Source organism: Pelmatolapia mariae, linkage group LG22 (assembly GCF_036321145.2).
Source record: "Pelmatolapia mariae isolate MD_Pm_ZW linkage group LG22, Pm_UMD_F_2, whole genome shotgun sequence".
NCBI classification, from domain to species: domain Eukaryota; kingdom Metazoa; phylum Chordata; class Actinopteri; order Cichliformes; family Cichlidae; genus Pelmatolapia; species Pelmatolapia mariae.
The window spans coordinates 19,482,432-19,507,146 of record NC_086245.2 but is presented as its reverse complement, the minus strand read 5'-3'; the positions used below and the strand labels follow the sequence as shown (position 1 = coordinate 19,507,146).

Sequence of the window (24,715 nt, the reverse complement as noted above, 5' to 3'; positions counted from 1 at the left end):
CAGTATGTTTTGTTTTTTAATCCAACAATCCAGATGTAAATGAGGGGCAGACTTTGAGCTTTACTTCAAGTGGTTTAACAAAAGTATTGCATGATATAAGCAGTTTCAACAGCAATTAAGCAATGTTTCCTGGTTATTCCATGACAAATCAAGCTGGTGAGAGAGCTGGAGTTGATTCCAAGTGTTGAACTCTGTAGAATTTCAGCAGAACTCTTAAGGTCCAAAGAGACATAGATGTAGGTGATGGAGGTAAGGCTGAAAAACCAAATAGTCCTGTTCGAGAAATAGCAAAATCCTTATAGGACAGGACAAATCAACAACTGACCTTCTCAGCTACACAAAAAGGCCTGAAAAGCAACAAAAAACATCTGATTAAGAAAAACCCTTCACATCATCTAAACAAGGCACAGAGAATCTGTCCACGATGCCCAGGTGTTCTAGACTTCAGACTGTTTCATGTTTGTTAAACCATTTGATGTAAAGCTCAGACTCTGCATCTGAATCACATCCTGGTTGTTTGATTTTAAAGCGACTGTGTTGATGTACAGAAAGGCAACATTACAAAAAATTGCGTCATTTTCCAAAAACCTGTTGCGCATTGGGTGAGCTATTTATAAGAGGCTCCACAACGTGCAGATGGGCAAATGCATCAGCACAAAATGCAGAAGCGCTTCCGACCTTTTAAATTGTCGCTTTGTGATGCAGATGCACTGAGTCACAGCCCCCAATCAGGCCGCAGGAAAAAAAAAAAAACGTGCACCGAGTCCAGGATCACGACAAAACTTTGCAGCTTTATGCAATGATCGCCACCTCCTCCACTCACATCGACGTGGCTCCTTTAACTCCCACATCTCATATGCTCTGGCACCCATTGTCTGGGTAGATCTTTCTTCAGAGTGGCTCGTGTGTGTTAGGAAGCAAAGAAAAAAACACACACAAAGGGATATTCCGCAATCCTGTTCCACACGATTTCCTCCTCCGCTGTGGGCAAGCAATCCACAACACCGGCCACAGACTAGTTTACACTCCACGGAGCACTGCTAGTATTAGAAAAGATATACATGACATAATAACATAAAGGACAGGGTGGCACACGCACACACAAATAATCTATAATTATTAAGTGTTTTACATTAATGTAAAGCACAGTTAATATTTTAACAAAATAATTTAATGCTGTGTAAAAAGAAGTGGGTAACATGAGCAGAGCAGCCGTGATTCTGCAGAAATTTGTAGAAGCTGCTTAATACCGGCGACATTTACGAAGATGACAAGTGTTGCGCCTCAACTCAGCTCGGTGACGTAGGAGGGGTGTATCGACAGGAAGCGTGTCCTAATATGGCTCGAACAAGGCGAGATTCCCCCAGTTAGCTCAGCGCCGTGCGCCACCACGCAGACAGCTGTTGAGCCCAGCCTGTAGCGTCCTACGCTTCGTGTCAAAATGGGGGAAGCCACGAATCCCCTGCTGCTGTATTACTGTAGGGGAGGTGGGGGCGTGCGTTTCTGTGAAGCGATACTAAAAATCAAAAAGACAAGACAAATACGGTGGATAACAAGCAAAATGTACGATTGATTCCTGTCTTTGCTGGATTGTAGGAAAGCCCTCACCACCCACAGCCAAGACACAAATGCTCAATCCTCTTAGAAGATTTCTAAATGATTGTGAGGCTGTGCGAGGCTCACAAAGACAAGTTATATCTATATATCTATTTATCTTTCTACATATATATATATATATATATATATATATATATATATATATATATATATATATATATATATATATATATATATATATATATATATATACACACACATATGCTGACGTCTCTTTGAAAACAGTTTTAGTGTATAATACTTTTTGAATTTTACCCAGCACTCCATATTAGTATACCCTTATCTCTGTTAGTGCAACCATGCACGCACAGGCTAGTTTTTCACCACTTCACCCTCAAGAATATTTCACCTATGTGCTTTACATAAATTTAAATTGTGTTTAAAAAGAGTTCAGTGTGAGCTAAAGCTGCTCCCCATCATTCGTTCATTCAGCAGGCTCTCTGTCTCCCTGTACGACATCTCCCCATGAGTCATACTCTGAGATTCAGCACCGTGGACAGCGCCAGCGCTTAGCGCTGTGCGCTCACAGCTGCCAAGTTCCAGCCCTGCCCAACACAAACTCGTATCCTCACCTTCAGCAAGGGCTTTGGGTCTTATTGAGAAAACGTGTGTGTCCGTCGATGGTCGTTATTTACAAGAAATGAGAGCATTAGCGAGCCGCAGTGGGAGGGGCGACGGGGCTCTGCCGCATTTTTCTGAATGAAATTACTCCATGGACGTCCCCTCCCACTTCTCCCCGCATCCCTGGCGCCGTCCCTTGATTGGTCGAGGCTCCCAGTCACTGACGTCAGACAGACTCTTGTGGATGAGCCCGCGCGCAAGAACATTCATTCTGCCTCCAGTGAGCGATCCGGGGAGCTTGAAGAAGGAGAGATGCAAGCAACGCCAGGTGAGAGTTTGGCGCAACTTTGGTGAAGACGGGAGCGCGGAGCTGTGTCTACACGGGAACCGTCGGTATTTAAACCTGCTGTCGAGCTTTACCGCGAACAGCCTCACCTCGGCTCCATCACCTGTGCTGGATCTTACAGGAGAAAGAGAGAAAAAAATCAGTGTTACTCCCGCAGAGGACTGACTCGTTTAAATAAGGTGAGAGGAATTTAGTACATGCTTGTAAACGTGTTTCGGTACGTGCATGTGTTGGGGGACACGCTCTACGGTGCAGTGAACCCGCATTTGTATGATACTAAAGGGTCCCCTGCGTCAGGAGGTGGGATATACCTCCTCACTGTGGGAACGGAGAAAGAGCGCGGGGTGTGCGGGAGGGACTCGGTGCCCGAGGAGCGCAGAAATAATGCGCTAATGACGTTCTTGCAGGACGTCCAGTTTGTTTTCATGTGTGCGAGCAGATAACTGATAAGATCCTTACCGCGCAGATTTTCTCATGCATGCATGTTGCACGTAGAATTTATTCGAGGTTCTGCGCCTCTGCTGTGCGGCATCACGAGGAAAACCCAGACTGTGGCTTACATAATAAATCGAGTTTACATATAGCCACGCGCACATATGCCTTAAGCTGTAATCCTATTTTAAAATGATGCAGTTCATTCATTCTTTTCAGTGGTCAGGAAATGAGAGCCCACCTTTTACAGTCACTTGTTAGCCTGGTGATTAATTAAATATTATATATCTATCCCAAACCATTCAAAATACATAGCCTATTGGTTGACTGGAAGTTTCGCTCCTTCCCGCAAGACTTCATCTCGTGACGTCCCAAAATACAAACACATAGATTTGGGTAACTGTTAAAAAAAAAAAAATAAATAAATAAATAAAAAAACATTTGAAAAAAACATTTGGAAAAAAAGTGATAATTTTTAAAGAAATAAAACCTTATATGGGCTTTCAAGACTACTTTTTTTCTACATAGCTATTGGAAAGTAGTTTTTTTGTGTTGTTTTCCCAAAATGGAACAGGTAATGATATCACAAAGAGCAGGAGAGCACAACATCTGAAGGTCTTATAGTGGTAGGATGGTTTCTCAATAGCTCAGCCGTGTTGGATTACAAGATTATAGCATTTGAAGCAGTGCATTAACACATCAAGTGCTCTTCTGCTCTGTGTGATGTTCCAGCCTGCATCCTGTGGCTCAAACCACACCAGCTTCTGTTTCTGGAAATGCTGTTCGATGGACATGTGGGAGCTGTGGTAGTGACTCATCTTTCTGATAGTAACGTATTTCTCAATTTTTTCTCTCTCCTTTAGGTTTTATTGGTGTGACTGCTGAACCAAACAATGATCCTGAACGCCACAGACTTGGGCTGGGATTCTGAATCCTCAGGTGCAGAGCCCATCATCCCATCAGACCAACTGGGAAGGTCATCTGCTTATGAACTCCCACCTCTCACAGTGTGGGGCGTGGCCCTCTGTGTTTCAGGGACCCTCATTGCGACTGAGAATGCCATCGTAGTCACCACCATCCTGGCCACCTCGTCTCTTCGTGCCCCTGTCTTCCTGCTGCTTGCCAGCCTTGGTATGGCTGATCTTCTGGCTGGTGTGGCACTGATTCTGCACTTCCTCTTCATGTTCTGTGTGGAGCCCAGTGATTGGTCAGAACTGCTGACCTCAGGACTACTGGTGACATCACTGACTGCCTCCCTCTGTAGCCTAATGGGTGTTGCCCTGGACAGGTACCTGTCTCTGAGCCACGCCCTCACCTATGGCTCAGGCCAGTCGCGGCGGAGAGCCGCCATCCTCCTGCTGCTGGTCTGGTTGGGTGCATGCATGATTGGGGCGGGGCCAGCAATGGGATGGCACTGTCTTGAAGATCCAAATTCCTGTTCTGTAGCACGACCTCTGACCCGGACATATCTATCGCTGCTGTGTGGGGGCTTCCTAGTGGTTGTAATGGTAACCCTGCAATTGTACGCTGGGATTTGCCGTGTCGCTAGGCGGCACGCCCATGCCATCGCTACCCAAAGGCATTTCCTCCCTTCCAATCAGTCATATGCAAGCAAGCATGGCAGCGGGAGAGGTTTCTCTAGGTTAATCCTGGTCCTCAGTGTGTTTGTGGGCTGCTGGATGCCCTTCTCCCTCTGGGGGCTGCTGGGAGATGCGTCCAGCCCTCCTCTGTACACCTATGCCACCTTGGTGCCAGCTGCAGGCAGCTCCCTACTAAACCCCATTCTCTACAGTCTGAGACACAAAGACATTCGCAAGGTGCTGCTCCACGCCTGCTGCCCACACAGATACTCACACAGCACACACATACACTACCCTGTTGATGTGTAAACTGCCAAACCTCAGCAGACTCAACCCAACATAAGATCTATGCCAGACATATCACCGTTTGTGTGCCAAAATACACTCATTGCTGCACTGACTGTCACTTGGATCCAGAACGAGGAGTCTCTGACACATGCACACTCCCACACGCGCAGGCAGCACTTTTCAGAGATAAAAGTGTTTCTACAAATCAGAATGTACTGAGCTGTCCTGGCTGGTGGCCATCTTGGGACAAAAGATACTGTTTGTGCTGTGTACCTCATCCTCAGTCAACTGTAGCTTCAGTGGATTCCCAGAAGAAAACAATCACAGAAATACTATAATGTGTATTATACAAATATATATATAAATAAAACAGACTTGATGAGCATCGGCACTTTACAACAACAAGATTGGAGAGATTATAAATAGAAGCCTTTCACAGTGTAATGACATGTGATCCAAAACCTGAGTTCATTTACTTGAATGTCTGCAAAGCAACATGTTCTATAATGTTGAGAGTATATTTTGCACATGTTGTTAAAGGCACTTTGAAACATACTGAGAGTATGCTCCGAGTTGCACAACCATTTTTTAAAAAAAATGAATGAATATTTTATACTGATGAATAATAAATATGATTTTTTCTACCAAGTGACGTCATCCTTCTTCACTGCTAGCAGGGCTTTTAGTGCTTGTCTCTTTCCATCTCTCACTCTTTAACTCGGACCGCTGCTGCTGTTCCTGTATCTTAAATTATTTCGTGTTCGAAGCAATGGGCGATGTTATTACTGTCCTGGAGCACCCACTGCATCCTTGAAGCAGCCGTGGCATGAGAATGCGGCGATTATGCAAGAGGTTTCTCTCTCCTCCTACCAGTTTTCTGAAAATTTCTGGAGTCAGTTCATTTTCACGCTCTCTACACACGCGGCACCGAGGGCTATGAAAGGTGTCCAGCAAAGACATAAAGAGGATGAGTCACGGAAAGCCTGAGCAGAGCTTTTTTTTCCCTTCTTCAAGGTTTAACCTCTTACTTAAGACATCATAGCACACACACCAAGAATCTGAACAGTCAGTGAAATTCACTCTCTTTATTGAAAGAACTAATCATTTGGAAATTTAAGGCAGGAGAAGCAGATCTTTGGCTAAGCATGCCGTGTCATGGTGCATTAACACAGACAGACTTAAAAGAAAAGTGGTCCACATTAAACAGTCAGTTCATTGGACTCATCATCATAGTTTTGGAGAAAGCTGACAGGAACCTGTATTGCTAACCAAATTAAGGCACAAACACTGAAATTCAGTATAAAAAGGCACTGTGATCAAAGCAACAGATTCTAGTTGATCCCCAGAAAATCTCGGAATACAATTGCAGGAAGAAAAACATAAGAAAAGTAAAATACATTAGCCAAAAAAAATAACATTAAAAATAAAAATCAAGTTATTAATGTTAAATTTCTGCATATGTTAAGTATGGCAAACATATCCAACACTCCTGGTGTCTAACATCAGCCAATACCTCTCTCCTTATCTCACTGAATAATTAATTACTGAGTTTGTTTATGAGCTACAACCACAAGACAAAGGTTCTCATGAAACCACTTAAAAAACAAAGAAAAAGTGAGAAGACAAAATACAAAATGTAATAAAAACTGTGCTTTGTAGGGATTTAAAGTGATTGAATTAATAATCCATAGATATAAACTTTACATCCGTATCACATAATCTATGAAGAAGCTTGTCTTTCCATTGATAGATATAACTACTGTGAACTGAAGCTGTTGCATGCATGTGTGTGTGTGTTTGTGTTCGACTTTACTCTCTATTATCTGTTGCCATAATGCACCACAGCCACTAAAAACCAGGTTTTAAGCCCTCAGCAAAGGATACCTGACTGTAACAGACACACAGAGAGAGGCGGAGGTGATGCATTTAGGCACGCGCTCAGGAGAGACGTGCGTCACATCACATAGCGCTCTTGCATCAATAACAGCCGTGTGTCACCCAATGAGAATTAATGGCAAACTAGGACAAAACCAGACACGTACGCTCCATTTATAATTCTGACATAAATTATTTTGAATATACGTGACTGGATCGAGGAATGTGATTTGAAATTGGTCACAAGCAAATACAACATGCACGCGTCCTCTCAAAGTGACCAGCTTTCACACAAAAAATACACAGACTTCTGTGCTGTTTGTACTTGAAGGCTGGAATCTGAATGGGAATGCACAGGTGTTTTCTAAGACTGAGGAAGAAAACAAACAAACAAACAACCAACCACACACACAGACAGACACAAACACGCACACAGTAGTGAGAGGAAAAGGGATGGCGATCAATCGGACCAGTCATCGTCCTCTCCGAACTCGGAGGAGTCGTCCTCGCTGTCGCTGCACTCCACGGCGATACGGCGCGACAGGATGGCGGCCACATCGTTGCCAATGTGATCCCTCTTCTCCTGCTCCCGCTGTTCCTCCACCTTCCGCAGGTTGAAACCTGAAAGCGTGTTAAACGGTTTAAAGGCGTGTTCAACATCTGAGTAATCTTTATCCAGCTTAACTCTGTCATTATTTAGGTCATTCATATAAAAACGTTGTCATCACTGACTATTATGTTGCACGTAGTGGTAATCAGGGAGCTGGCAGATAGTAGTCACAAATCACGTATGGCACTTGAAGGAAAGAGTCCACATACTCAATACTTAAAATGCAGTTTTTAAGTATTTAATATCATTCAAGACCACCGCACACTGTCTTTTTAAAAGCTGAACAACATGTTACCTAAGGTCCTTGACTTAATAAATTACAGCTCGGTGGCATAATTCATTTCCTCCTCTGCCCTCTTCCCTGCTGTGCTGATACAGAGACATACTACTTTCCAGATAATGGTTTGAGGCGAGTGGGAGTTGACTGCAGCGTTAAAGTCTACAACAAATCAACTAAGTTTAAGATAAACAGCTCATAAAGCTCAACAATAACACACGATTAGCATATCATTTTGTATGTATCACAGGATGATGAGAACCGTATGGCTGTGAAGAGGAGTATCAGTTTGACTGCAGAGCTGGTGGAGTCAAGGACATCACACTTATTTATGTAAGCCACAACATGTTGTGGAGAAAATACTCACTGCCGAGTGGAGAAAACAAAAAACAAACCCAAAAAAACAAACAAACCATTCAGGGTTTTGAAGGACTTTTCTTGTCAGCAGCCTTGATTTAATTTAATTGTTAAAACTATCAAAATACTTACTAGCCACTTTGTTCACCTGCTCATTAATGCAAATGTCTCATTAGCCAATCACATGACCGTAACCAAAAAACATTTACGTGGCACAGTTGTTGATGCCAGAGTACTTCAGAAACTACTGATCTACTGGGATTTCCCCAAACAACCATCTCTAGGGCTTAAAATTGGACAAGAACACTGAAGAAATGTTTCCTGGTCTGAGTTTTGATTTCAGATTGTAGGGTCAGAATGGACGCCGGTGTAATAGTATGGAGGATATTTTCTTGGCAGACTTTGGGTCCCGTAAGTACCAGCCGATCATTATACAGCACAGTCTAGCCGAGTACTGTTGCTGACCATGTCCAAGTGTAACACATCATGTCACAAAGCTCAAATCATCTCAAATTGGCTTCTTGAACATGAGTTCACTGTTTGTAGGTCCACTTTTTTTTTTTTTTATGCATGCCACTTTGTTTATACTCCTGCTCAAACGTATCACACTGTTTCACTCACTGACAGCTGGGAGTAAAAATGTGCCAAAAAACAGCGGCAAGCAGCAGGGACCAAATTAAGTAGTAAACATTGCAGGATTCAATATTTTTTTTCTCTAATCTGCTTTGTAAATGTTTGGCAAGTAAGGGAATGCACAGACAAAGTAAATGGTGACATGTTAGTATGCACAAACGCAGAGCAGATATCTTCTTTACTCTTTGATAGTTTAAGTATTGTGTTAGTGCTTAAATCTTTATCTGAGAAACTAGCACTGATAATCACGTTTTAGAACAATAGTGGTATTAAAAGAAAAGGGTGTGCATATCTCACTGCTAGATGTCAGTAGATTGCAGTCAACTGATATCTATTTTCTCACATTTCCCAATTCAAGTGCATAAATTAAGCTACGGTGGCTGTTGTAGGACAAAAAAACAACAACTCTGGAGTGTTTTGTTCAGAGGGAAAGTGTGCTTTTTAAGACTCTTTAACCATGTCAGCTGTTTGAAGATGAGAGGGCTGCATGTCTAATCTGCTGCTGAGAAGTAATTTTGAAAATACTAGGAATAAATAAGCATGTTTTTGCACTTTTTTCTGATTTAGGAGATGAGGCTTGATGTGAGGAGGAACAGATGATGCTTTATTTAGATGCCACTGCTGTTGTCTCTTCTCTTCATGTTTTCATTTCTTTGGTGAAGGGGCCCCGTTCTCCCGTAATAAAAGATAAGTCTCATCTTTTATATCTTGATTCTGACACAAATTAAAGTTTGCGACACAAGAACGCCTACGAGTTCTCGAATCCTCTGCTTTTAACGTAGAATGCATCCAGCTGGTCTCTAGCCACATACATAAAACACAACTACTTGAATACCAGCAAAGTAAACTCAAAAAAATGACTGACTGTACCTTTAAAAGAGCATTAAATTCAAAACAAAGTTAATTAACGATTTGCCTCGGAGTGCCATGCCTTCCAATTCAACTCTGGTATTCTTATCTTATCTCTCTCTCTTATCCTATGAAGAAAACGCAGGTTTGACTTTATTAAGCTTTGTTGTTGTTGTTCTGCTGTATAAATGTGTAACTTTATTACAGAATAAAACATTAAAAAAAAAAAAACAGTAAAATTCTTCATGGTTCGTTATATATGTATGTTTGTTATGTGTTGCATGTTTTATTTGTTTCCCATGTTTGAGACTTTGGTCCAGCCCATGAGGCCCGAGGTGTTCCTGCGGTGCATTACCTTGTCGGATGGCCTGCAGCAGGTCGCTGCGAGCGTCACTGACGGGCTCTGGCTGAGGTTTGGGAGCAGAACAGGCTGTTACCCCGCCAGAAGGTGGCGGACGAGGAGCAGAACTTTCGAAAGGTGGTGGAGGAGGACCGGGGGGAGGCGGTGGAGGAGGTGGTGGCGGTGGACCCCCGCCTGCAGGCATAGGTGGTGGAGGAGGGATGGCGGACATAGATGGGGGAGGAGGGGGAGCAGCAGGAGCGGAAGAGGAGAAGAGCGGAGGGGGAGAAGGTGGGGTGTCAAAGCCAGAGGGAGGTGGGGGAATCCCAAAACCAGAAGGTGGAGGAGGGGGAGGAGGTGCAGGGGGAGGAGAGAGACTTGGGCGGGAGTTGTTTGGGGAAGAAGCAGTGGGGGGAGCAGGAGGAGGGTGGCTTGGACTCAGCATGCTGACACGCTTCTGGGTGGGTGCTCCATCGTTACCATACCTGTAAGTGATGGAGAGGAAGTTGGAGGTATAAAGGATAATATAAACGGCATAATGGAGCCTTCACTTCCCTCCATTAACCTGCAATTTGTGTGCAGCTGCTTCCAGAGCAGCTCCTATTCATTAAAGAATCACAAAGTCAAAGACTATAATCCATTTAGCTTCAGCTCAGAAGGCGCGTATAGGATTTCAGTGCAGCTGTACGTGTGGCTGTACTTTCACTACATGTTTGCAGGGGTGGTGGTGTGCTATGAGCATGTGTGGGCTGGTATGTATGATGTTACAGTACTTACGCCATGTCCGGAGGCGGAGGAGGCAATTCATCGGGACCGGGAGGAGGAGGAGGGGAGCCAGGATCATAAGCATAGGAGTTTGTGCTAAGCTCAAGGCTTTCAGAGTTGAAGCCCTCCCCAGATCCAATACTGCCATTCAGGCCCTCAGAAGAATTCCTTATAAGAAATGAGACATCGCTGTGAGCCCAAAAGTAAACCAGACCACAAGTACAAATAACAAATAATAAGAAACACGGACGTGATTAGCATTTGGTGCTCAGGCAGCATCTGTTTATGCACATTTATAACAATTTCAGAGACGTGCCAAACGCATTTTAAAGCAGCAGAAACAGATCATTACACAAAGTGTTGAGAGAGAATAGCTTGTTCTTCACCTATACAGCTTGACAGGAAATCGGACTGTTTTTTCTCCTTATCAGGCCTGCTGTGAGGCCGATGAAACACTGCAGGAGCTGAATCAGCAAAACTTCCCATTTTGGTAAAAAGAATATAATCCAAAACGAGGAATTTAGGACTCTTTGATGTTATTGAGTTATAATGAGTACTATTAACTAATTTGTGCACATTTGTTGTATTCATTCTTTTAATTATAATATATATTAAAATTAAAAAACAAACATATATACATATGCAAACACACACACATAAAAGTATGCAACCATATTAGTACCATCAAGAACAGGGCCCAGTGTGACTCACACATTAGTTTACTGCAATTTTCCAATGACGGCCAGCTCTACACCCAACCCCCCGAGAACATTTTCTGACAGGACATACCATCCAAACCACTGTGTACAGATCCAGTGATAAAAGGGGAAAGAATGAGCAAAATAATGTCTGATCTGTTTTTTTACTTTGTAAAGAGAAACAATATGTTTTTATTGTATTAATTAAATGATTTATAAGATATGCTTGAAATCCACATTAAAGCCTACTGGGTATGTCAGGGCTCAGAGCCACTGCAGCCTTGTGGATGACGCTGGATGAAAATGACTGATGTTTTGTGATGGACTATTGTGAAGATATTATTTTACTATAATTAGACTTTGATGGTTTTTGTTCTTTTGAATCCCAGTCACTGTTAATGACTGATAAACAAAAAGGAGGCATCTCAGAAAACTTACATCAAGTCAGACTTTGGTACAACAAACTCCTCTCCCATCTTACGCCGTTCCCATTCATCCTTTCTGGTCTTGATCTTTCGAGGATTGAGGGTCCGTTGGTTCAGATGGTCTTTCTTCTCCTTCTGCTCATTAAGGAGACGGTTTAAAATGTGCAAGATTAGCACTGGATTCGAACAATTTCATGTGATGTGACTAATTGTAGATTGCTTTTACTTATGTAATGACTCATGTCTTTGTGTGTATGAGGGTGTTGATGAGTCTCACTCTGTGCTTGCGTTTCTCCTTCATGATGTCCTTGGTGTCCTGCAGCATCTTCTCCTTCCACAGGTCAAAGAAGTAGGAGGGGTCGGTGTAAAACTTTAGGGCCTCCTTCCCATCGTCTCTGTAGACAACAATTTACAGACGTTAATAATTATTTCTAGGTATCAGTTTCACAATGTGCTATCTTACAAGTATGAACAAAAAAAAATACAGTGTTAGTTAAAAGATGGTTATCTACCATGTGTGTTAGTCTTAAGATGCCAGTAAACTTCCCCTTTTAAAAGAAAACTTCACTAAAAATACACTAATGTCTTTAGTCACATCCACATCACACCGCACGGATAAATCATTGTCCGTAAAGAATGATCCGAGACAAATTATTACCACATTTACATTCAAACCAGGCACTGCTCTACACATTACATTTAACATTGCTGGGGTAATTACGCAGAGATCACCCTCTCACTCTCATCTGCCTTCTGATTATTCACACTTCAGATGACATATCGTGCCTTGTAAATGATCTACACTCACAGATATCTTAGCTTGTGACTAAAGACGCTCTACATGAATTTATCCGTCCCTTTTTCTTCCACTTATCTAGGCTGGAGCCTATCCCAACTACTACACAGCAAAAGGCAGTGTACACCCTGGACAGGTTGCCAATCAGGGCTCCCACAGAGAGACAACGATTCACAGTCACATTCACACCCACAGTTGATTCGTAATCAACAATTAACATGAAATGCATGTCTTTTGACTGTGGGAGGAAGCCGGAGCAGCTGGAGAGAACCCAGGCAATGGTGCTAACCACGACACCACCATACTGCCCTCTGGGGCAATCAATTGATTGGTGGGTTATTTAACAGCAAAAGCAACAAGTGTGGCTTGTCAAACAGCTGCCAGTATTAAAACCCCAAAACTGCCTGGACTTAAAGAGGTTACACACTAAAAACAAAACAACAGGGAAAACTATGGCGTCGACACCATAATTCTCTAGGATTTTGTAAAGGCGTACTATGCGTTTTCTAGTGTAAAACTGCCATTCGTGTTGGACTGAGCCTCCTTAAATCAAACCTAATACTGCCCAGACACCTCCGAGACCCTCTCCTTGATAAGAAGCACATGTAACAGGGGTAAGCTTAAATAATGCACAGTCATTACAAGAATCTCCCATGCATGTGTTTTTCCATATGGGCACATGCGCTTGCACGTGTTCTTGTTATTCACTGCTGGAGCTGCTGCAGTGGATAAATATGAGCTTGGTCTGTGCAGCATCTTACCGGTATACGCTGAGCTGATTGAGCGGTGGAGGAGGATCGCAGGTCGTGTAAGTGTCTTGTACAGGCATTGGCAGAGACGGCCTGGTGAAGAGCTGCTGGTCCTGGGTCAGACTGCTTTTGAAAGCCTTCTTTGCAGTGATTCCCTGCAAAGAAACTGAGAGAAACAGACCAGCAATGTTTTAAACATGTATTGTGTTCATTAGATTCTCTGCAAAGGAGGTTTCAAACCAATACTCTACACTGATACCAGTATAAGTAGTAACGTTAACAGTAAAATGTGCAAGTACATACCCTCCTCTTCTTTGGGGTCCAACTGGGTGACTTTAACCTGCAGGCGATCCACTCTTTCTCCAAGCGAGCTCACCCTGCCGGCAAATTCTCCAGCCTGAACAAACAGCTCCCCGAACACGTCCTCTGCATATTTGCCTGCACGCGTGCGCACACACACACACACACACACACACACACACAAGTTTCTCACTTGCACCAATTAAAGGATTTATCTCACGCATGCATAGCCAATGAAAATTCACATCTACATATAAATGCATTAACCTTTTTTTAAAAACAATAAACATCCATGTAATACATATTCATCACTGCTCATTAACCATTCATACACACACTGACACCCGAGCATAACAGAAGCTTACTGAGGCTGCCGAGCTGGCGGATGATGTTGGCCAGGCTTATGTTGGTGACACATTCCAGCTCACTGCGGATGTTAGAAGGAATGGGATGGCGACAAATATGCCGCGGCTCTATATTCCTCGTCACCAGAGGCATGGTGGGGTGTGCTGGGGGTAGGGCAGCCCAACCCTGTTGGAAAAGGAGAGGTAGGTCAGGGGAGTGAAAAACATATAAATGTAATCAAATTAATATTCAATTTTACTATACTTTTGCACCCAATGAACACCTATTTTCATTATGACACGACTGTGAACTGGTCCTAACAATTCACAGACTAATCAAACTGAGGTTAAAACAAAAACATGATGCTTCCATTCCTAAATAAGTCACATGAGACAGACGCCTACAAAAATACACTGACCCAGACAGAGCTAAAGCAGAAGCAAAACTATGCCTTCGCTCCACCCATCGAACATGCACCACCCACCCGGTTTAGAGTGGACAAATCTAAAATGTCCAAAATAGCAAAGAGCAGAACTAGGTGGATTTGTGATTTCCGCACTGCTTACAGCAGTGGAAACACATCACGTTATTTTAAACAGATTACAGTCAGGGCAGCCGTGTGAGCTCACGCAGTGCAGTAACTCCACAGTGTCCAGACTGAATAAGATAAGCAAACGACAGCTCCTATTAAGGGGTCAGAGATTTGCAGTGACTGCAGACTCTCCCTGCTTTCAACACAGTGCGGCCTTGATTTTGGTTTACTCTCTAAGTACACCCTGTTGTGACTGCTGTTGCCCATTGCAACTGCCTAATTACAAGTTTTTTCCTGTTGGTGGTGAATCATGGCATAAATGTTACTGTGTGTAGAAAAGGAACGAAAAAGAAAGCGGGAAAAATGGAGGGTCGCTACCTTCGTACCTCGGGATGTGTATATTACCAAGCTACCTGGAGAATTTAGTGATTAATCGTGAATGAAGGAATGCGTCCGTTTCAGGCTTAGAGGCTTGTTCGTCACTGACAGGTCGCCCACTCTGCCTTTGACAAAGTGCTATTAGCCAGCTTTCCTGCACTTTCCCCCCCCCCCCAACTTTACACCGAGCTCCTAACTTTCTCTGACGTGAGTAAATACGTGGTAAAAAAGACGGGTTACACTTTTTTTGCGCCCCTAACGTCACTTAAATGGATTAAATGTAACTTGGGATCTCGGCCTTGTCAGAGCAGGAAGTAACTTCTGGGCGCCTCTTATATCGAAGGAAAAGCCAAACAAACGTACATTTACGCCACTCGCTTAAACAAAACAACACACAACAAAGACATTTCACTTACCGTCAAACCTGGTAACCCTAGGCGTCTCTTTATACAGCCCTACAGTTGTTATTGTCTCAAGATTTTTCTTAAGAAATGTTGTTCGGTACTGTATGCGGGACCGAGCTAAACAGATCGCCCAAGTCCCGGGGTTGCGAACTTCTGATTGGTCGAGCGGCGGAGTTCTTTGAAGCTGGTTGGCTGCTGGGCCTGTCACCTGCTATAACCGAGAACAGGATGTGGAAATTGCAACGTAAAAAGCGCAACTCCACCCAAACTAGTGGCAAACATCTGTCCGCAATTTACGTAAGAGAGGGTGGAGGCAGCGGCACATTCCAACGTGCGCTCAAGCGAGTTGGAACGCGTCCGAGGAATGACTGGCATTAGCTTCCATGGATAAAATGTGCTGTGGAGAAAAGCTCATACCGACAAGCAGGTTGTCCAGTAAGCCTCGGTGAGTGTTAAGTGCCTGCTTAACCTCAGCTCAGCCCGAGCAAACTGCAGAGCTTCAGTGAAGACTCAATCACATAGAAGTTGGCGTCACCCCTGTGAATATGTGGTGAATACATTTGAGACAGTGTGGTTATTTTAATGTTGCAATGGGCTTCATCTTGCGGTACAGTGCTCACATTTGTTTTGGCATATAAAGTTAACACTGTTACACCCAGCTGCTTTTGTTTTCCTTCACAGATCAAGTGTCCATACAATGTGGTTGGAGGAAATGGACTATCAAAGTAATTTAATTGTTGCACGCTTATAGACTTTTTTTTTCTTTTTACTTTTTTGTGCTGTTTCCCACCATCAAGTCCATGTGAATACAGTACCTAGGTGGATGTGTGCTTATCTCAAATTATTCAACACAACCTTTCGAATACACTCATAGAGACATTAATGCTTGTCATTTGTAAACAACCACAGATTCCAAGATCATCAGTACAAACAATTATATGTGAGTACAAGTTATTGAGATGTGTCACCACTTTGCCAAGGCCTGGAAGAAGCCCCGAACTGTCACCCTCAGCGACAGGAAACTGGTTAGGATGTTCAGGAATAATCCAAGAACCACCGAGGCTCAAGCCTACTGCGAACTGGAAACTGCAGAAACACCAGTGTCACTGTCCACAGTGAAGCATCACCATGGACTGAGAAGGTGCTTACCAAGAAAGAAGCCTCTGCTCCAAAATCAACATCTTCAAGCTCAACTTAAATTTGCAACTGCCCACATGGACAAACCAAATACCTTCAGAAGAAAGGTTTGATGGTTTAGATGGTCAATGGACAAGATAAAGTTTAAGCTATTTGGTAAAGTTGTAAAGAGTAAAGTTGAGGCTCTCAAACCAAACAACACTGTACTTGTACCAGCGGTTAAGGATGATGGTGGCAGCGTCATGCTTCGGGCTGTTTGTTGCCAGTGGTACCATCAAATTCTTCAACTTCACCTCAAATCAACAGCTAAACGGTTGAAACGTGGACAAAATTGGATGTTTCAACAGGAAAAATCATATCAAACATAACGATTTTTGGAATGGATAAAGCTATACTAAATATAGGAAAATATGGATGAATATATAAAAAAATTGTGAGATAATTATTTTTAATTAAATTCAGTTTTATTTATATAGTGCAACATTGAAACAACAGTTGCCTCAAGGTGTTTATCTTCCACAGGACACAAATTATAGGTGCTCTGACACACCTGACCCATTGCATTACAACCAGTCACTAACAGAGTAACCCTTATTTGGAATTTAATGTGGTGTAAATTCAGGTTTTAAACTGCAACTTGATTGTTTTCCTCTAATACATTATCACAGTATACACATCCAGTTTACTATAAAAGCTATCCTTCGATGTAAAATTTTATTGCACGTATAAGTAATTAAGGCTTACAGTGATGTACTCAAAGAAGTTAACCTGTTGGATCAGACTCGGGTCAAAGGGTTGGATTCTGGGATTCACTGGTAAAAACAAAACAAAACACAGCTTTATGGTACAACTGTAAAATAAAGAATAGCCTGTCAGACAGCTGTTTTGCATTCAGAAATAGTTGGAACATACATACGTCCTTTGTGACACAGTACAATCTATATGAGTTGAAAATAGTTGTTATTATTTGGCCTGTAACTTGGTTAAAACAGCAAGCCCTTCTTCTGCTCAATGTTTGGATACAATAAAATGCTGTTTTAAACATAAATACAGTTTCTCTTTCAGAGTTGGCTTTACCCTTTAGCTGCAGATTTCTTCATGTCCACTAGAGGGAGTTGTCATGTGAAGAACTGTGTACGCCTGAAATCCCAGGAAAAACTGGAAACTTCACTAGCTGCTTCCCCCTCTTTGGATAATGTGTGCGCAGCTTCATCCAGCAGTGTGTGAGTCTCAGTGTCGTGTGTTTACCCAGCTGAGTGTGTAGGAGCTGTGAGCATTTGCTACTGTCTGTTTAAGGACACTGTGACCCTCTCCTGCAGAGCTGTGAACCAGCTTGACTCCACAAGCTTGAAGACCTTGAAGGACACTGAACCAATAGCGGAGCACTTCCTCATCCCTTCCGCCCACCTCAAACCCTGCCCACTGCAGGTGCACCTTGGCAACAAGATGGTGGACATTCTGTAGAGTTCCTGCCTCGATCCAATTCTGAAAAACGCGCCACTCGCCGCTTAGCAGGTCAGCATACAGGAAGTGAACCTAAGGAGAAAAAAGAACAGAGGAAAGTACGGCTCTGGTCTAGCACCTCCCCACCCTCCCAAGCACATACATAGGAAGCCTAAGTTAGCAAAACACCAGATACAGAACAAAGCAGGCTTTTAGCAACAACAGAAAAGACACTGATTAAGTCAGGAACAGAATTTCCTGTCAGCATGCTAAAGCACTGTAAAAAAAAAACATATATTATATTTGCATATCAGCTGATCTGAATTGGGATGGTACTGAAATCAGCTCAGCTTTACTAAAAACAATTTCCAGTACTGTCTATATGTTTAATTGTAGTTTATTAGGATATATTCATGCTAAGAGGGTGGCTGTGGCTCAGGAGATAGAACAGGTCTTCTGCCAATCCCTGCATCCCCTAGTCTGCATGTCAAACTGAACCCAGAGTTTTGCCCGATGCATCCGTAGGAGTGTGAACATATATGTGAATGGGTGACTAGGCTTGGAATGAGAAAGTGTTCTGAATCTTCAAAGTATCAGTTCATTTACCATTTTACTGCTTTCCATAGTGGACCTGCTGCTTTGTAATCATACAATCATATACAGTCAGATATTGAAGATCAAATTATTAGAATTATTAGCTGCAGTTCTCAGAGAAATCGATTGCAGCTCACTTGCAACTGTTGAAAATACATCCTTACAAGCTAAAAAGTCACAAAATAGAACAATACTTAAAATGTTGAGTCTGTTGCCCTCCCCCTTTAGCATGCAGCAGAAATTAGTACTAGGAATTTTAGCCCACTCTTCTTTGAAGAATAGTTTTAATTCAGTCACATTGGAGGGGTTTGTAGTTCTTAAGATGCTGTTCTGGGTTCTTTTGTGACCTCCTGGATGAGTCGTTGATGCGCCCTTGGGGTAATTTTGGTAGACCGGCCGATCCTAGGAAGGTTCACCACTGCTCCAAGTTTTCTCCATTTGTGAATAATGACTCTCATCATGGTTCACTGGAGACCCAAAACTTTAGAAATGGCTTTGATATGCGTCAATGACTTTGTTTCTCAGTTGCTTCCTTAGATTGTGAAGCGAACAGAAAATGTTCACTTCACTTTGTTAGACAGGCTGTATTTAAGTGATTTCTTGATTCAACAGGTCTGAATGTAATCAGAACTGAGTGTGACGAGTAAAATTGAACTCAGCTTTCACAAAAAATCTGGTTAATCACAGTAGATTTAATTAACAGCACTGTCGGTCATAAATGTTGGAACAACTGAGCCACACAGGTTTAAAAGCTGGCAATGGCAGCCACTTGTGTAGTCTACGTCATGGGCTCTACATACTTGAACCAAATTTGGATCAAACTGGAGGCAATCAGACACTGAAGCAGTCAGAATTGATTTGCTTGTCCAATCAGGGGGAAACAATACATGAAATCTCTAATTAAACACATGAGCAGTGTTCTGAGTTGTCCAAACATCTTGTGCACCACGTTTGGTTATTTTTGGATGAAATCTGAATAACAGAAAGTCAAAAGTGTTAACAAATGCAACAAATGTGCACGGTCTGTATCAATCTCCTCTGCGTCATCCACTGAATCCATACAGCTGTGTTCGAATTTTCCTTGTCCATCTAACAGCGAGAAAGTTTAGCCCCCCCAAAAATTTCACCCACTCATTTGATCATTTCTCCACCTATGGTGGCGCTATTGCTTACATGAAGCATATGACAGCATATGAAGCTATTGTATATTTTAACTCCATGCTGTGGCACTAATTAGTTATAGATGAACGTATTGGACTGCTTGCTATTCTGTCACCCCGCACATAATCAAACTCCAGGTATGCAGTTCCCTCTTGTGGCTGCAGGAAGCAATTGGGTGATTCATTCACTTAAACTGTTGCCATGGTAGCCAGAGATGGCGCAGAGCCCTGTTGCTATGGGAACATCTGAGTAAAAGAGCTTTCAGGGTATGTTGGGGTGAAAAGACTCTAAGGTATGTTTGTTTGGCACTGTTTCTCTACATTTCGGTGTGTGTGCATGCGTGCGTGTCTTACTGTGTGATGTCCCAGAGCTGCCATGATGTCTGCCAGTGTCTGAGAAACACCACCCGGGTTTCCTCTCCTCTTGTGCGCGCGCTTCTTTGGAGCTCGCCACTCAAGCCACATCTTGTGCTGGCTGACCACGCCTCCATCGCCATGGTTACTAGCCAAACTGTTGCCAAGGTGACCACCAGATGCATTAGAGTTGCTGGGATCAAAACAGTGTATTTCACATCCCAGCCCCGACACAGTCTTCAGAAAGTCTGCATCTCCCCCCTCCATGCTAGAGAGACAAAGACAGACATACAAAGACAGGAAGGAAGGCAGGAGAGCACAAAGGCCGTTTGAACATTATTGCATGCATGATTAAATATGCATTGCATTGTTTATTCCAACTGAACCAGTGATAAGAATGCATAGCAGCACGTGCATTGACATAAGGCTCAGACAAGTGGCACACCTGAAGGAATATGCGACACACGTTTTGTGTGTAGCTGGAAGGAGCCAGTCCTCAGCACACAGCAGCCAATGGGCTGGCGCTGCAGGGCTCTGTGCTGACTGAGCCCGCCCTGGAGATAAAACCTTGGAGCAGTTCATCTGGGGACAGACAAGAGGAAAGAGTCACATAAGATGGGCTGGATGGAGGTCTGGAAACAGCGCGACACAGAATTAGCATTCAAATGAGAAGAGGGGAAGCTAAGGAAGGAGAAGTTGTTCAGAAAAGTGGCCAGAATTGTGTAATTTGTGAGAACATTGCAGAGTCATGGCTCGAAATATCTTTGAATAAAACAGAATTGTTTAACGATAAACTCATAATTTGATAGCGGCTGTTTAAAAAGGCCACACGTGAGATGCTTTAATTTGTTGCACTGAATAATTAACGGGGACTGTTTGTGCTTTTTTCTTGTTTTCTGTCACATATGCTGCTCCTACTTTGTGCTCACATTAAGCACGGTGAAAGTTTCAAGTCATGCAGTCAGGGAAAGTTTAAGGTTTCAAACAGCTCTGTTGTAATGTCACCGACTGGCTATCCTTATACGGTCATCTCAAACAAGGAGCTCTGTCTGTGAGCACTGATGCCCCACCCACCTGCAATTCAAAACACTTTGTGAGGGGCAGCCAATCACAAGAAAGCTGGCTCTAAAGTGAGACACAGAAGGTGAACTAACATGCTTCCCTGAGGTCTAGTATGAAATAAATAAGAATTCATTTAAGTCTGAGAATAAAAACATGGAGTATTATCAAGCCCCTTTAAATAATACCAAACTAAATCAGCACACTAGAAGCAGTTTTTTAAATTCTTACATATATAACTTTCCTTCCCACTTCTCCAGCACTTGGTGTTGCGTAAGTTTTTACTCTTGTTTGGGAGTTTCCTGTCTGGAACAAAAAGTCCTTACTGGCTCCAGATTTGGTAGATTTCTGCTGCCAGCATATTGACAGTGCCTGACTGATCATATTACTGCTATGTTAACCCCCACACTCGACTGCAGTCAAAGAAGTGTAGTAGTCAAAAAAAGTGAAGTTGCTTTTTTTTTTATTGATTTCTGTTAAGGCTTGGCAAGGTCTAACTCCTGGCTACAAAAATGTGAAGCCCCCACTGAGCTGGAGTGCAGCCTTCAGGGAGTGCGTTATTTATTGGACCAGTGGTTTCCAACCTAAGGGCTGGGACCTCTCCAAGGGGTCAGAAGATAAATCTGAAGGGGGGGGGGGGGGGGGGGGTCATGAGACCAGATTTTTAAACAGACAGGAAAGATGAAGAAAACCGTCTGCAAATAAAAACTGATTTTTCCTCCGTGACTTTCCTTGTGAAATATAGCAGACACTTTTTAAAGGGTCACAAGCCAAAAGTTTGTGCATTCGACATTCGATGTGTATTACTGCACATACAAGTCCTTTATAACTTCAAGTTGTATTTATCCTGTTATTTCTCATTGCTTATCTGTAATCTTGTGAAATGTGTGTTATGCTGTAGGCTTACTATAGTCTCATTGTTCTACAGTCCCATAAATGGTTAAAAAATTACCAGACTTCAGGTTGCGTTACATAAAGTAAATGATGTTAGGGAGTTTTGAAATCACTCTCAGACATTTCAAACCCTCCGATTATTTTTGCTCTTTCAGTTTCGGATAACTTTGTGAAGGAAAATTTTTTCACTGCAGCATTTTGGATGGTGCTCTGCGCAGCCTACCTGTGGCCTTGTGATATACGAGATGATTCGATTGAGCTCTGCTGTGAAGGATGGCTCGCCTGCTGCCCACAGCTGCACTTCCAATGCTCTGGGTCCCACCTGGGAACATGCATGACGTGTATATTTATATATACTCCAGCGCAAGGAATACCAACACATCCAAGAGAATTCTGAATGTGGTTAAATAATGTATAGGAATGGCAGCAAAGTGTGCGAGCGCCCAGGTAGGAGTGCAGAGGAGCCAGGTCACAGGCACTGACCTCCGTCCTGCTGGTATTTGCCTAAGGCGGTGTAACATACAAACACACGTTTGCACACACAACCCCACCATCACCATCAATCTCCACCCCACCTAACTCAGAATGAACCTTTTGGTCACCATGGCAACCTCTGTGGGGAGTGAGTGTGAGTGTGTGTGTGTGTGTGGGGGGGGGGGGGGGGGGGGGGGGGGGGGGAAGAGGTGATGATTCACTAGAATGAGTCAGAGTTTAGCCTTGGGCAGATAAAGAGACAGTGAGAGAAGAGCAGAGTGAAAGCGAGAGGGCGAGAGGAGTGAGAGGTGAAGAGGGGACAGATGCACCTACACACAAACACAGATGGAGGCTGTAGCACTCTGCAGCTGAAGGGCAAAGACAGAAAGACGGGAACAGCTGTCATCTCTCTCTGATGTGGGGTCAGCGCTGAGCTGCGCCCCCTGCCCTCACCTGTCCCATCATGCCTGTAATCATGCAGGGAGTCGTGCACAAACTGGCCCAGCATAATAAATGAACTGGATGAGGACGCCACAGCAGCAGCAGGGTGGCAGTCCTGTTGAATCCCAGTGATCCCAGTATCTGTCTCCCACTTAGTTCATTTTTTAAATTATTTCTAAACTTCATTCATAAATTTAATATATTGAAAGTTAAAATTAAAAATGCAAGTCATCCCAAAACATTTACACGTGTACTATAATAAAACATTCCACGCATAAACTTATTTCCGTACTTCTTTACGAACCTGGCGCGAGTGCATCTCGTTCTCGTCCTCGTACGCTCGTGCCCCCTCCCCCCTCCTCTGCCCGTCGTCCACCTCTGCCTCCTCCTCAGCCACACCGGGTCGCCGGGAAGGCGTCCCCCGATGCCGTGAGCTCCGCTTCGGTTCAATGCTGATAACGGAAAAGGCGACCCCTCCGTCCCGCTCCTCTAACCCCATCCACACGCGCGCGACTCCAGGTAAAAGTGACCCGACGACTAGGAGCTGGAGCGCGAGGAGAAACGGTGGTATTAAGAGGAGTAGTACTCCCGAGCGGAGGGAGACACCGCAGCGGCCCCTCCACGGCGCACAGGTCCGCATACCTCCACTTCCGCGACGGCTCCGGCGAACATCTCCGGCGCTGTGCCCTGTGATTTAACTTTTTTTTTTTTTTTTTTTTTACCCTTTTTTCGGTTTTCCTGGAGGGCAGAGGAAAGTCCCAGCTGAGAACTCCCCTCCTCCACTTTCCTCCGCGACCTCCTCCTTCTCGTTATCCCCAGGGGAAAGTTGCTGATGACGAAGCGCATTCCTCGGTCAGCGGTGGCCTTATTGACACAGTGACCCCCGCTTTATTTAACCTATAACTAACTAGGTTATAATTAACAGGCATGTAGGATTAAAGAAAAAAACCATTTCGTTTTTATATTGGGCAAACAGGCCATCTCTACCGTAAAAATAAATGCTTTATTTATCAAAAAGATGACCAACTACTGATATTCTTCCACCATACTAGTGTGAGTCATATAAATTTATTATTAGGGTATTAAAAAATATTGAATGTGAATAAATAAAACTCCAGGCTGTCATATTTAAGATGCACAATCACTGCCTGTGGTCTGTACTTTTATTGAAGTTTGGAAAGTTTATACTAGAACTCTAAATGCTCATTTTGCTCCACATTAATGTCCTAGGCTACTTGGCATCAGAAATCTTCATATTCTATACATCTATTTATCACAAACCATACTTATCGGTGTGTTAACCCAGTTTTAGGTAATTTTAGGTTCTTTCTTGTATGCTGGAGTATAAATAGAAAATGAATGGCATCTGAGTAAAATGATGCAATTATATAAATGTGTTTCCATGATATAGTTTAGGACATTTTCATTAATAAACCCCTAAAGTGTCCACAAATATGCTAAATAATACAAATGGATGGCTTCTAGTGTTACCTCTGCTTAACTTGAGAAATTATTGTACCGATAATGACAGATTATTGTTATTAGATTTGCTTCTGGTGTGGGATGAAATTGGCTGCGATTTTCCCTAAATTAAACACACACAAAAACGAAGCAGTTGCATGTAAATGAAATTGCAGTGTTTTATAGAAATGCCACACAAAAGAAAAGTCTGAAAGAGAGCTGTCGCTCTGCACCATCCCCCTCTCGGTCTGTCATGTAGTGTTGTTGACAGTTTGTGCACCCTTCCACCATACAGTGGAATGTCACAGCAAACACATTTCCTCCGGCCATGTCTGAGTCTATTTAGTCAGTCTGTTGACAAACTGTACACAATATGCAGCCAGTAAACTTAGCCCATCTGCTTTCTTTCTCTCTAATTCTCTGTCTGGCATGCACATGCATATACACAAGCTGCAGATGTACAGTATTTGCCGTATAGTAGCAAGTTTCCCTGCGAGGGCATGAAATAGGCATGGGTTCCTTTCCTGTCAGCTCTCTCCCG

General features: G+C 43.2%; 3 protein-coding genes across 3 annotated transcripts; 1 reads left to right on the top strand and 2 right to left on the bottom strand.

Moving 5' to 3' along the window:
- Positions 1 to 2,464: 2,464 nt before the first annotated feature.
- On the top strand, positions 2,465 to 5,439 carry gpr3 (G protein-coupled receptor 3). Its single transcript, XM_065469540.1, has 2 exons — positions 2,465 to 2,703; positions 3,820 to 5,439. Exon 2 carries the CDS (start codon positions 3,850 to 3,852, stop codon positions 4,843 to 4,845), a length of 996 nt encoding a protein of 331 aa, XP_065325612.1. The 5' UTR covers positions 2,465 to 2,703; positions 3,820 to 3,849; the 3' UTR covers positions 4,846 to 5,439.
- A 455-nt stretch (positions 5,440 to 5,894) lies between these two features.
- Positions 5,895 to 15,280, bottom strand: wasf2 (WASP family member 2). Its single transcript, XM_065469537.1, has 9 exons — positions 15,170 to 15,280; positions 13,864 to 14,029; positions 13,502 to 13,636; positions 13,211 to 13,364; positions 11,931 to 12,048; positions 11,667 to 11,788; positions 10,543 to 10,698; positions 9,781 to 10,250; positions 5,895 to 7,320 (listed from the first exon to the last, which is right to left on the bottom strand). The coding sequence occupies exons 2-9, from the start codon at positions 13,994 to 13,996 to the stop codon at positions 7,160 to 7,162; spliced, it is 1,449 nt and encodes a 482-aa protein (XP_065325609.1). The 5' UTR covers positions 13,997 to 14,029; positions 15,170 to 15,280; the 3' UTR covers positions 5,895 to 7,159.
- Positions 15,281 to 16,756: 1,476 nt separating this feature from the next.
- LOC135932167 (probable methyltransferase-like protein 24) lies at positions 16,757 to 23,458 on the bottom strand. Its single transcript, XM_065469524.1, has 5 exons — positions 23,018 to 23,458; positions 22,022 to 22,120; positions 20,291 to 20,427; positions 19,846 to 20,113; positions 16,757 to 17,830 (listed from the first exon to the last, which is right to left on the bottom strand). Exons 1-5 carry the CDS (start codon positions 23,351 to 23,353, stop codon positions 17,525 to 17,527), a joined length of 1,146 nt encoding a protein of 381 aa, XP_065325596.1. The 5' UTR covers positions 23,354 to 23,458; the 3' UTR covers positions 16,757 to 17,524.
- Positions 23,459 to 24,715: the final 1,257 nt, after the last annotated feature.

What these genes read in the sequence shown, in the direction of transcription:
- wasf2 (XM_065469537.1), bottom strand. Translation starts at nt 13,996, where the DNA reads ATGCCTCTGGTGACGAGGAATATAGAGCCGCGGCATATTTGTCGCCAT. An exon ending in CCTCCGCCTCCGGACATGGC is followed by an intron (nt 10,251 to 10,542) that starts GTAAGTACTGTA and finishes CATCACTTACAG; the next exon opens with GTATGGTAACGATGGAGCAC. An exon ending in GCTGCAGGCCATCCGACAAG is followed by an intron (nt 7,321 to 9,780) that starts GTAATGCACCGC and finishes ACACGCTTTCAG; the next exon opens with GTTTCAACCTGCGGAAGGTG.
- gpr3 (XM_065469540.1), top strand. Translation starts at nt 3,850, where the DNA reads ATGATCCTGAACGCCACAGACTTGGGCTGGGATTCTGAATCCTCAGGT.
- LOC135932167 (XM_065469524.1), bottom strand. Translation starts at nt 23,353, where the DNA reads ATGCGGACCTGTGCGCCGTGGAGGGGCCGCTGCGGTGTCTCCCTCCGC. An exon ending in CGTATATCACAAGGCCACAG is followed by an intron (nt 20,428 to 22,021) that starts GTAGGCTGCGCA and finishes GTCTGTCCCCAG; the next exon opens with ATGAACTGCTCCAAGGTTTT. An exon ending in TGTGTCGCATATTCCTTCAG is followed by an intron (nt 20,114 to 20,290) that starts GTGTGCCACTTG and finishes TTGTCTCTCTAG; the next exon opens with CATGGAGGGGGGAGATGCAG.